Source organism: Dryobates pubescens, chromosome Z, assembly GCF_014839835.1.
Source record: "Dryobates pubescens isolate bDryPub1 chromosome Z, bDryPub1.pri, whole genome shotgun sequence".
In the NCBI taxonomy this organism is placed as follows: Eukaryota; Metazoa; Chordata; class Aves; order Piciformes; family Picidae; genus Dryobates; species Dryobates pubescens.
The window spans coordinates 109,506,575-109,520,415 of NC_071657.1; the positions used below are offsets into that span (position 1 = coordinate 109,506,575).

At 38.4% G+C, this 13,841-nt stretch overlaps 1 protein-coding gene across 1 annotated transcript in view; it reads right to left on the minus strand.

Moving 5' to 3' along the window:
• Positions 1-13,841, minus strand: part of SEMA3C (semaphorin 3C) — a 116,037-nt gene that overhangs the window by 47,180 nt on the left and 55,016 nt on the right. Inside the window, exon 2 of the mRNA XM_009900009.2 lies at positions 1,661-1,821. Coding sequence (XP_009898311.1) covers positions 1,661-1,821 — 161 coding nt within the window. The remainder of the gene's footprint in view (positions 1-1,660; positions 1,822-13,841) is intronic.

Below are 13,841 nucleotides of genomic sequence, written 5' to 3' on the forward strand. Positions count from 1 at the left end.
TGAGGGAGGTGAGGTTGTTCAGCCTGGAGAAGAGAAGGCTCTGGGGAGACCTAAGAGTGGCCTTCCAGTACCTAAAGGAGGCTACAAGAATGCTGCAGAAGTACTATTTCCAAAGGCTCGTAGTGATAGGATAAGGGACAATAGTTTGAAATTAGAGAAGAATAGACTTAGGTTGGATATTAGGAACAAGTTCTTTACCATGAGGGTGCTGCAACACTGGACCAGGTTGCCCAAGGAAGTAGCTGAGGCCCCATCCCTGGAGATATTCAAGGTGAGGCTGGACAAGGCTTTGAGCAACCTATCTAATGGATGATGTCCCTGCTGACTGCAGGGTGGTTGGACTACATGGCCTTTGGATGTCCCTTCCAAACAAAACCATTCTATGACTCTATGATTGTGTCATGTTAAAGTACAGCAGTTCCCAAACAAGGATGCTGGTGAAACAGGAATTAGCAAAAAAAGGTCACACAAGCTATTTCAGATCAAAGAAGACAGCTGCATTTCAGAGGAAGATTTCTGTATCATTAGGAGGAGGAAGGATGTGTTGATGCTGTTCCATGAAAGGCATTTAATTTAAATGTGTAAGTTAGACTTAGCCTCCCTTGACTCCCTGCACAATCAATTCAGGTAGACAGGCATGTCCAGAGGGTGATTCAGAGCAAAGCCTAATTTAACTGCACTTAATCACCCTTCAGCGGAGCCTCTCTCTCCCTGACACATTAAAAGCCTTGCCTCTTAAGGAAGGCATTTAACTTTGCTGCTGCAAGCTGGATATCTCTGCCCCTTAATACTCCTGAGGTACAGTAATAAAGCCCATAGATTAAAGGCTTGGATGAATTTGGTAGAACAAGGCCTTTATGTTACACTTTAAGGCAGTGTTATAGCTGTGATAATCTAAAGATGAGCAAGGCTAAGTCCTTACAGGGGTAATAACAATCTGGCTACTGGGCACACAAGTACTTCTGTAGGCCACCTAATTTAAAAGCAGAGAAGCTGGATTTGAACTTGCTCTGCAAATAAGAGAGGAATCCATGAAACAGTGTGTTTTCACATACAAGCTGCTGCAGTTTTGAGGAGATGGGATACCGAGTTTTTAAAATATGACACCTTTATACAGGTCATAATTTCCAAAAAAACCCCAAATGACGTGTTTCAGCTGGCGAACTGAAGAGCAAGGACTGACACAGACATAACAAAAGATTGGAAAATAGTTTGATGATTAGACATCAGAGTACAAAACAAAAATAAATATAGCCAAAGGTTAAAGCACCTCTGTCCCTATGGGTTTTTTGCATATGGGTGGAAAATGAAAATGAAGAATACTTCATTACAGGCTTCTTTTAAAAAGGTATCTCTGACTTATCTTAAGTCATGGAGAGGAGCAGAGACCACCAACTTATACACATTTTCCATGTGAGGTGAACACATGCTGAATGCTGCTTCAAAATGAGTAAACAGGTCAGTTTTTAAAGTGCTTGAGGGGCAGCCATGCTGACAGCTTGTTCATCGTGCATTACACATAAACAAGGACCAATAATTCAGTGAGGTGCAGGACTGGAATTTTGCCTGCTGCGAAATAATAAAATACATTTTTTTTGTCTTAAAAAGGAAGGCATGTAGAAAAGCAACTTTGGATTCTCAAAATAACTCTTGCACTTACACTGAGAGGGTCTTGACTTATATTATTAATATTCAAAGACAGAATATGATCTTTGCTGCCCACATAGATCCGATCCTGATCTTCATCCATTAACAATATCCGGTAATCCAGGGGACTGTGGGATATTCTGTGATACTCAGAGGTCTTAGTTTCTTGCAGCTCTGAAACAGTAAAGACACAAAGTTAGTAAAGCAGTTCAGTTGCCTTTCACACTTCACTACTCCATTTCTTTCTAAATAAAGGCATCTTTGGACATAACAGGGGTTAGTGGTTGAGTTAAAACAGATTTTCCTTTCCCACTTTGAATGTAATGCTTTTGTACATTAAATAGCTAGACATATCTCATAAAAATCAAGCATTGCTGTTATTCATTCATCTAATTAATTCTTACTTTAATGGCTATGATTATTTACAGCTTTGGCTCTTAGGGAAGACTATATATTACATTAATCAATGTGTTCAATACATTTTGAAGTTTATGACAGCAGAAAATCCACAAGATCAATACAACTACATAAACCAGTTTACTTTCTTTTCCTAATGGGGGTCTTCACTAAGAATAGGTTTTTATAATTTTCAAGATCAATTTTTTTGTTTTTCAGTTCTTCATTATGATGAATAACTTATTAAAAAAAGAAAAAAAATGTCTTCACTGAAAGCTAAGCGTGCCCATTTTGTTTATGGGATTTGGGCCAATTTATCAGAACTGTAGAATTAGCTCTATTTTTCCATATAAAACTTCATTGAATGAAGTGAGGTGAGAAACATCCTTTGATCTCATTAATGAAGGATGCACAAGCTTCTGCAATGTAAGTAGTACTTGCTAACCTTGAGAAAGCTCAGCCTTCCTGTCTTTGCTTGGCCAATATGTTTTGGCCACCATTCAGATTATTTTTCTTTTCAGTAATACCAGAAAGGGTATTTCTGAAGAGCTGAGGATGGAAAAATAAAACTTTAATAATCAATTTGTCCTTATTCAAATACTTAACATGTAATTATGCTTTCTAACCCCATGAGCATTATTATTGGTTTGTGTTCCCTGTGACTTTAAAAGGGTGAAAAATACACAGTACATACGAAAATGAAGTCCTATTATAATGTTTATTCAAAAATCTAAGAACTGACTCCAGATCCCTTTTGCAAACTGCAGGCCACTGCTCCTGAAGACTAGTTGTTGCTAAAAAGTAAAGTTTTTGCTCCTTAATTCCCTACAGAAAACAGTAGATATTTTACCCCAAATTAGTAACCTAAGTTTTATAGATTATGAGATTTACATGAGCTACTGATATTTTGGAAAACAAAACTCCCAGAAAAAAAAAATATCTGGGTATGTGCTCTGCTATGCATGCCTAAAGTATGCACTACAATATATATAATGTAAAGCATAATTTTTTTTCTCTGACAATTGCTTGGAGATCAGTTCTTGAGAAGCTGTAGACCATATATAGGAAAACGCTGCCGTCTTGGGACTTTGACATTTCTAGTAGAGATTTAACAACTGTAAGTATGCTTATCAGGATATAATTTGCACTGATAAATATATGTAATTCCACTTTTTTGTCATGATTGTTGAACAGTTTCACAGGAAGATATATTATTTTCATTTGTTGAAAGGTATCATGTTTTGACTGACTTAGATGTGTGACTGCTTTCAGGAGCTAAGAGTTGTCTCCATGTATTTATTTATGGCACTATTAAAAAAAACCCCACACAACATTTTGTATGTCCCTCAACAAAAGACAAATATACAGTCAAGATTTACATTCTCTGCCTAAAATCTTACACTGAAATGGTACTCGTTGTTCAGCCTAAAGAAGAAAAGAGAAGATTCTGGAGGGGACCTTAGAGCTGCCTTCCAATGCCTGAAGGCATCCTACAGGAGGGCTGCAGAGGGATTTTTCCTAAGAGTGTCTAGCAATAGGACAAGGGGGAATAGTTTAGAAGTTAAGGGAGAGTAGGTTTAGACTGGATCTTAGGAAGAAGTTCTTTAGTACAAGGGTGCTGAGACTGGAATAGGCTGCCCAGGGAGGTTGTGAGGGTGTTCAAGGCCAGGTGGGAAGAGGCCTTCAGCAACTGAGTCTAGTTGAGAGGTGTCCCTGTCCATGGCAGGGAGGTTGGAGTAGATGATCTCTGAAGTCCCTTCCAGCCTAAGCTATTCTATGATTCTACAATATATGAAAATTATCCACATCACTTTCAGAAGTCTTTCTTCAGTGCTTGAAAAAAAATCTCTGTAAGATTTTAACTAGACTTTACAAAGGCATCTGGGAGACTCACCAGCATAATGCCATTAAAATGCAGCCCTTTGCCTATTCTAAAATTTTCACATAGTCCTCTCAGAAGAAGCCTGAGAAGCTAGTTCTTATCCCTTTCCCTGGTGGCCTTATTAACTTTAGTGTAATATTTGGCAGCTGTGAGATGAAATTGAACCTTCTCACAAATGTGTATTTGATATACTAGGAAATCACTTCTAAAATGGGAGATGCATCATATTCCCGCACAGCACTGGATAAAGGTGAGCACAATTGTACAATATAATGTCCCTCCTTATTACTTCAGTGACTGATGAAGATTGGCAATGAATAAACCATGATTGGCATAAAAGATGGTTGAGACTGTGATAATTGTTTTTAAGCAGGATGCAAAACTTTCTACAGAAATTTGATTTCCACAACTTTAATTTATTAAAATCCATCATTTTCCTGGACTTTTAACCTTTTTGTGATGGTACTATTCTTTCCAAAGCACCTCAAGGGTAATCTGACTCCATCATGCTGCTGCTGAGAAGAATGACTTATGTCATGTCACTTGACTACAAAAACTCAACACCATTCATAAAAGGAAGGAAAGTCTGGAAACAAATGCTCCCATGCAGATTTATAATTTTTCTTTTCTTTCAGTGCTGAAGCTTCCAGTTTGTTAGCATCTAAGGGCTACTCAAGAAAGTGGGGAGGGAATTATGTAAGTGATCAACTTTTCCTTTAACAAAATTTACCATACAGTCACCAAAGAAAAATTGGTTTTGAAAAGATTTAAACCTGTTGACATTTGGAAAAAATACCCTAAACCTGGAAAGATGCTGTAAGGTCTTCCACACCCCTTCTCATCTCCAAAAGTTTTGGTAAAAAGTGATGTACACATTTCTTGATGATGAAAAAAAAAAAAAAAGAAAAAAAAAAAGATGCAAATGTTTACTGTCATGGTTCAACCCCAGCCAGCAATTAAGAACCACTCAGACACTCTCTCCAGCAGTTTGGGAAGAGAATGAAAAAAAAAAAAGGTAAAAACTCTTAGGCTGAGATAAAGATAGTTAAACAGAGAGAAAAGGAAGAGGAAAAAAAAAATAAATAGAATATCCATAACAAGTGATGCACAATACAATTGCTCACTACCTGCTGACCAGTGCCTGAACCACATTGACTTCCAGCTAGCTCCCCCAAGTTTATCTACTGAGCATGGTGCCATAGGGAACACCCCTTTGGCTTGTTTGGCTCAGCTGTTCCAGTTGTGTGCCCTCCCAACTCTTTGTGCACCCCAGCCTCCTCAGGGACAGGGCAGTGTGAGACACTGCAAAGTCCTTGATTTCATATAGACACTACTTAGCAACAAGTAAAATATCTGTGTTATCAATATTAGTCTCACGCTAGACCTCACACAACACTGGACCAGCTACTAGGAAGAAAATTAACTTTATTCCAGGAGAAACCAGGACAGCTTTAAAACAAATTCTATTCCATGCTTTCAGAATTTGTTAACACTCAAGGCATTAACATTCTTTAACATTCAAGGCAGTAAACCCTGCATGAAGAACAATGCTGTAGACAGCTCTCCGTGAATAGTAATAATTTTGCTTGGCAATAAAAAAAAAAAGATTGGAATACATTCCATATGCAAATTACTGTCATCCTTAATGATACAAGAGAAACCTCCACCTTTTTTTCACCAGTCAGCAAATTTAGGTTTGCCTTCTCTCAAGGATAAAGCCATTATCAACTTGATCCCTAGTGTTAGAAATCTGATCTTAGAGAGGACATGTTATACGGCTCTTGTCCCTTTTAATGAAAACTGAAAGCTTCAGTAAACTCTCTCCCCACAACTATTGCTATTATTGAAGTACACATTTTGGAGAACCTAATGCCTGGGAGTTTTGTCTGTACACTGTGAACAGCTTATTGACAGTAAAGCAGTTTAACACTTCCTCTTTAATTATCCTTCTGATACACCAGAAAAAAGTTAATGCAAGTATTATTTTTAAAAGTTGTGTTCTGGCAGAAGAAATGGCAAAATATTTGTGTAGTATCTATTATTACCATCACAAAAGTCTTCGGAACACTCAAAACTCATTGTGTTGGCCAGAACAAAACACATTACAAATATCACAGACTGGAATTCTAGGAAGGTGGAGATACTTCACACAGTTATATACAAATCGTCCAGTCTGCATAGGGATACATTAGCAAGATGCACTCAACAGGTAGTCCTGTGGAAGTCCTCTTTAACTACCCTGCAACAAACTTTCATCACTCCTTAATTTGAATTCCCTGGTGTCACAATGCTGAAAACACAGCCACACTTTCCTGATGTATGGAATATAATAAGCCCTAATGTGTAAGATAAAGTCCTAATGTAAGTAACTTCCTCAGTAGGACACCTACTAATATAGATGTTTGATATGTTACTGAAACTATTTTTAGCAGGACCTTCCTAAAATGAGACTGCGACCTATTCATAGACATACATAGCCTCATTACTAAGAAGTCCGATAGAATCAAGAGATACCTTTACCTTGCAGAGTTTGGTAAGCTACAGCAATGGTATGCAAGCATCCCCAGCCCCAGTTCAAAGCACTGAGTTTATCCACTGGTAAGATATGGATAAACTATGATACATGAAAGAGTGCCTGCAGTTGTCTCTGCATCTGTGGATTTCCAGGCTAGCAGTGCTTTTTTGAGCTCTGCCAGGCTTTTAATTTAGGATTCCCTGTGGTAGAGTGCAAGAAATAATATGTTTTCCTCCTCTTTCCTGCTGGCATAAAGATTGAGTCTCCCAAGGTTGTTTATGGGGAAGTTCAGAGCAGAAGAGATTTGGTATATGTGCCTCAAAACAACAATCACACACGGGTTTGGAATGTCTCTAGAGAAGGAGACTCCACAGCCCCTTCAGGCAGCCTGTTCCAAGGCTCTGTCACCCTCACAGTGGAAAATTTTTTTCTTGTGCTCATGTGGAAACTCCTCTTCTCCAGCTTGCACCTGTTGCCCCTTGTCCTGTCATTGGACATCACTGAGAAGAACCTGGCTACATTGCCCCAAGCAACCTCTGCTGCCCAGCACGAACTTGATTTAATCTTGGTGATTTGGAAGTCAGGAATACAATGCTGGGTTTTTTTTATTCCCTCATGGGACATGGGGTACACAAACAAGAGGCCTTGTGTACATCTAGCAGTAGGCTTGACAGCATTAGCTTCTAGTTAGACTGTAAGACTCTCAAGCATCTGTAAACCCTCAGCATATGCCAACAAATATGCCAGCTCATGCCAAATGTGAAATTGCAATGTGGAATCTCACCTTCTAGGAATAAAATCAGTTTTGTTCATTTGTTTTTTTAACCCTAGAAATAAATACTCAAGTAGAACAATGTTTTTGCTTAGAGTATCAGATGGAAATGACATCTTTTTACTCATAGGTCACTTTTGAATAGGTGAAAAAAAGCAATTTGCACATATAATTTCGGAGAGAGTCTGTACAAAACTTTGCTAGCCTTAAAAGGAATGGTAACATATTTTTGAAATGTGAGTAGACTCAGAAGTGTCTGGAAAGTTAAGAAAAATAAATTGAAAAAAAAAAAAAGAAGAAGAAGAAGAAGCTACAGCCAAAGGAAAAGCTTTGGTTTATTTTAGTTATCTTGCTTTCTATTTTGTATATACTAACTTCTCTGTTTTGTACCTTATATGTACAAAGAAGGGGTAATGGCTAGTTAAAAGACATTGGATTTAATAAGAACATTATAATCTGAACTATTGTTTTCATGGCCTTATTTCTTATTTTTTAACAGTAATGACATGGAAAATGCTGATTGTGTTATTTTTATAGTTTACACATTACCTGTAGAAATAGCATGCTATTTATAACATTTGTTTTCAGCTATGTGAGGACACAATATGAATGCTTGTTTAATTTTCTGTGTGAGTATTTCCTTGCAAAACTTCAGAATGAATCACCTTTGCACTGTCAATATTCCTTTTCTTTGAAGAAACTTGTATTGATTCCTTCTTCTTAAGGGGGCGAGATAAGAGAGTTGTTATTTTGCCATTTCTCATGCAGTGTTCAAACTAAAGCCCTACCCTCAGCCAGCTCTCAAGTGAAGCTGATTATAAATGGGTACACAGTCATTTGGCCAAAGAGCCATAAGCTGCCAGATGTGCTACCAGCCGGTCCCTTGTGTGCCTTAACCACATGGGACACAAAATGCTCAGGTGGACCTTTGACCTTTTCTTTATCTCTTTATCTCTTCTTCATGCATGAGAAGGCTTTGCAGACTTTTTTAAATGCTGTTAGAAAGAAATCTGGGGTTTCATATAAGCAGATAATAGGTTTATAAGGACTGGAAATCACAGATGTGCACACTTCCTAGCTCCTGAATCTGTCTGAAAGGGGTTTAATAATATTTTTATTATGAGGGGGAAAAAAAGGTGAGAGGGGAGAAAATAGATTTACAAGTGCTCATAAAATCACAGGCTAACTAATTAACGAGATCACTTGGAGGATGGAGAGGAAGGGAGTTCAGTTCAGTGCAGGCTGAAACAGGAGCCCTCTTTGCCCAGAGCTAAAATGTCTAATTGGCTAGAAGGAAACTTAATTGCTGTATTTGAAATGAGAGTAAATAACATGGAAATGGTAACGATATCTAAATATGATCTGGTTTAAATACACACCTTTAATGCTTGTTGGGCAAATGAGTTGAAAAGGGAATTTAAACATTACTGGATTGAGATAGTGCAGTCTTTTACAAACAGAAGTAAGAGCATCAAGGTGAAGTCTTTGGAAAATCAGGTCCAGAGGTAACTCTAGCATGTTTAAAGAACAATCTGTCACCTTGAGCAAGTCAACATACACATTAGGAGCAGTAAAACACTCAATAGTTCTTTGTGAAGGGGACTGCATGTTGGTAGGACATACCAGTTACTAGCTGACCTAAAGCAGATTGTTCACATATGTCAGTAGATCAGTCTGATTTTCTTTTTTTAAACAATTCATAAGACACACAAGTCCTAAAATCCTGATAAATCATAGAATGAAAAAAAAAATCACAATGGAGCATTAACTGGCTTTTGAAAAGTTGTGCTGAAAGGGGAATCACTCATTACAGACTACTTTAGTAGAACTATCAAAAATCAGCACAGAATTTTACATCTTTGAAGAAGGAAGAGGCAGGAACATATCCACCAAGATGTGGGCAGCTGCCAGTTTTATGCAGAAGGAAAACACATGACAAAACAAACTCACTTTCTTGTGTGTGGCAACATATATTAATACGGCTTTGTGGCCACCTTCATCAACCCAATGTACCCCATAAGTCTAAGTGCTTTTTTACTGAAGCAGACCCTACTAAAATGACTTGTCATGATGAAATCACACCACATTCCACACTAGAAAATTCACTCCAAAATAAAGAGGAAAATGTATGTCAACTTTTTCCAACGTGCAGTTGCCAAATATTCCAGTATTGAGATTCCTTCATTGAGAATTATGCAAGACCACCCACATCTTTCAGCCAGTCAGTCTCACTACACTGGAGACACTTTGAGGCAGAATTTTGAGATTGTTTCTTCCCTTACCTCTCTGTGAACCTGGAAGTCCGTACAAAGCGGGCTTTATTTTTAGTAAGTAGTGAGCAGTTACAATTTTACTAGTCATCAGCTTTGTCCTTTTATATAATTGCAGTTTGTGGGGTTGATTTCAGAAAATGTCACAAATATTGTCACTCTACAGAACTTTCTGGAAGTTCTGGAATAGTTTCCAGAATATAATAAATTTTCAATAATAATAAAGTTTCCAAGTATTACTGTGTACATTTCTGCCTGTTATTAACCTGGCCAGGCTTTATTCTCATTTTTGGTCTGAAAACCAGAGACAACTTTGGCAAGCATAGACAGCCATTAAGACAGACCATTTGAGCTTAAAATAACTGCAGCTGAGTTAGCCACCCTACCTGGGGCCAATGTTCTCCATGTCTTGTATCTATAGAGCTTGCATTGTGCAGACAGCCTTCCAAGAGTTGTAAACTGTAAACTTCAAAGCGCACACAGGTTTGTTTGTTTGTTTCAGAGTTTACCCTTTTGTTTCTTTTCAAAAGACATGGAGGGAGTCCTCACCACACTGCCTAAAGCTGTACAAGCTCAGTCTGGCTCAGGTGCACACAGTGGCTTTGTGATTGGAACTTGGGGCCTTTTTTTGTTTTTCAGATGCAGGAGACAGAAGCTTTTGGTTGTCAAGTATGGCATTGTTTTTGAGACAGAGCAATAAAAAAAGCCACACCCATGGAGAAGTCAGACAAAATCCACATTATTTTATTTCTGGGGGCAGTATATCTTTTACTTATTATCTCTTGTGTTTTCTCTCTTTTTTTTTTTTTTTTTTCTTTTCCCACTAGTTGACCAGTGTGGTGGGTTGAAGTTTCCCCCCAACATTAACTATGCCAGACCAACTCAGTTAGAAGCAAATGAAGCTGTATTTACAAGCAAAATCTATACTCTACAATGGAATGCAATGAATATGTACAAAATATGCAGTATCTACAGATATTTACAATTAATAAACAGCACAAGGACCCCCCCATGGCCAAGGACCAGGGGAAGCTACTAGCTTCTCCCTCCCTGCCTCCCCCTTACTCCCTGTACAAAAGGGACAAGAGAAAGGAGCAGAGAAGTTAGACTTAGCCAAGGCCAGCCAGAGCCCGTTGTCTCTTCTGAGCAAAGCAAAACAGCCAGGGATCAGAAGAGAAGAGATAAGGGAAGAACTGTTATGGTACAGCTCGTCTTATTCTAGATATTTACCCAATGAATTTGTTTAGAATAATCTTTTGTTTTCCTTTTTACAACCAATAGTGATTATTTATATTTTTTCTACTTTTCTGCTCAAAATCTGTAACTAAATTTTAAAGGCATGGCCTAAAACCACCACAGTCAGTGATCACATTATTGGAGGAATGGCTGTGCTTCCTCCTCACTCACATAGAGAAATGTTCCACGCAGCTATCAGACTAACTGGCCAGATGAAGCCTTGACTGAATGCAGACACCAAAAGTCTTTATCCAGATTTAAAGAAAGATATGAAAAATTGAAGAAAGCAAATTATTGCAATAGTGTAAAAAATGAATTAAACCTGAAGACAGTGCTATTCTCCGAGTCAGAAATGGACAACAATACGCGACTTGTGATCTTCATCCCATTTGCCACTAGTTTATTGACCTCTGGGAGGAGAACTAAGTCTGAGTAAACTTCCCATTAGTTTTGCATCATATTGAGGCTGTTATTTCTGATGGGGTGCTTGGTGCCATGGGTTACTTGTTTAGGTGGTGTTGGATTGGTTGATGGGTTGGACGCGATGATCTTGAAGGTCTCTTCCAACCTGGTTTATTCTATGTATAAGGTGTAGGTTTGAGAATTCGACTATTTAATCTCCACAAAATATTGTCAGATGATGTCAGCTGAGACATTTTTGAATACTGGTGAGAGAAAGATAATGGAACAGGAAGAGTGCAAGTAAGCTTGAGTGAAAGGCGGGTTGTTTTACTGCTCAAATTGTTTTGCTCTGCAAGTCTACCTTTCTGTTTCAGTGTAGAAGTGTACTTTGCTGGTTTAGTGGAGTAGCCTGCTGACAGTGACAACATAATTTGCCCTTTGAAAATTTACAGAGGCACCGGTTTCCCAAATGTGCCATTTGAGGTGTCAACATTTTCACTGTTATGATCGTTATTAATAAAAATAAAATCCCAGGGAAAATATTAATAAAATGTATTTATTGGTTTGAAATATTTGGTTGTGAAACAGCTATTTCACCAGCAGGAACATGTAACAATTTAAACAATATGAACAAAAATCCAGAAACAACAAACAGCAATTTAAATTGTAAAGAAAAAAGAGAACATTGGCAACATGCCGGAGATTGCCTGCAAGGCGGATTGGGGGGAACTCTAGAATTCTCTAGGGCAACAGACCTTTAACAGATGCTTACAAAAATCAGATTTCGTAATTACTCACTGATGATGGTACCACGTGGCATGGTGGGGATTTAAACAGAACCAAAATGGCACTGACCACGTGAAAGCTGCAGGAACACTGTTTCACTTTCTATTGGCTTCTGCAGTTTGTTGCTGTAGCACATACAGGGTTTATCTCCGGAGGCTTTGTAGAAAAGAGGCTGCTGCCGAGGCTTGCAGGGCTTGTTGGCTTTGTAGCTTTGCCTATTTGGAGAGGTTCTTCAGCTGCACTGTTTGCAGAGGTGCTTGTTGCTTCTCCCAATAAAACAAAACTGTCCTGGCGACTCTCAGCTCCTCCTGGGGTTCATCTCTTGACCCCGCGTGACGCGTCTGTCTGCTCCTGGGTTCTACAACGCTATACAGTGAGGGGTCTTGCAGTCTGGGTAAACTGAAGCACAGCTCAGATTCCACACAAGGCTTGTGACTTCTCACAGAGTTTGGACAATTGCAAGGCAAGGCACTGGCTTTTTGGGCTGGTATTTATAGATTTCCTGAGACACTGATGGCCAGTCGCAACAAAGATTAAGAGATAAAAACTTGACACTGTAACCTGTAAAATGAGTTTTCTCCAAACATGGCCAAAGGCACACACCCCTGGCCCACTTGGACCCCAGAACACATTCAGACAAGCCTGGGCAACGTGGGCAATTTCCTGAAAAACCAGACCTGCTGGCTCCTGTCCCATTGTCTGATTCAGAGCATTTTTGAGGCTTTTGTCCCTTCAGGACACACTGACATGCCAACAATTGTGCCTTTGAACTGCAGTGAAGAACTATCAAATGTTGCTAAATAATCAACACCCTAAATAATGAAAGTATGATAGTAATCTCTTATTTTCTGACCAAAAAAGCTTTTCACATCAACTCACATACACCACATTTGTTTTTCTTTCCAAACATATTGCCACTAGACTGCAGAATTACTCTTGTTGCCAGAGCTGATAGAAAGTAATTGAAATAACACAGCTGAAATATTTCATTATCGTTTCTGTACTGAAGTAAGAACCCACTCCACTATGGTGAAACCCTTTTCATTATCTTCCTTTCTTTCATTCAGAGGGCAATCTCCCCAGAGATTCAGCCAATCTTTTAATATCTATGATTGGCATCACTATCTTTGCTGCAGTAATCCTTGCCTTTATTGATGTTAGCAACTTTACCTGCAATTTTAACCATCCCAATTTATCTACATTTCTCCTTAAAATATATTGATCCTGCCTTCCACAGTCAATTCTCACCCATACTCTATAAAAAAGGCAATTTAGCACGCACAGCTACAGTTTCATTATTATTATTATAATTTTAATCAAATTAGGATTAGCTATAAGGCAACATCAGGCATAAAAAGATCAAGCTAAATCCCAAGTGCTTAGCTTTTATTCATTCTTTGGTAAAATTGGAAGGCAGTTATTACACATTCAAAAGAGCTGCATCAATACATCCATTTCAATGGACTACTGAGTTAAAGGGTGGTATTTTTACATTTAGACAATTCTGAATACAGAGTGATGCTCATAAAGGAAGCTAAATTGTCTACAGCAAAAAATAAGGTATGTGGGATGGTAGGTATCTCACCAAACTGGGTAAACTACTGCTTCCTTTTCAAGTGTATTTCCACGTTTTGTAGTTGTATCAGTATGTGAGTATGCATATACCCAGTATCTATACATTATCTTCTATAGATCAGGTAATCATCTCTATATACTAAATCCAGAATGCTAGCAAGTTCTGCTTTACACCTGGGAAGGATAAAAGAAACACTTATTCTCGCTCCACTACATGAGAAAACAGAGCAGCTGGAGGTCAACAAATGGCATTCCCCCTTCAGTGAACCTTCAGTGAACTCCTAGTCCAACATGATGCCAGAAGGGTCATTGTATTGGAGATAACAAACTTTACCAAAAGAGACAGCCACACTCAGATTC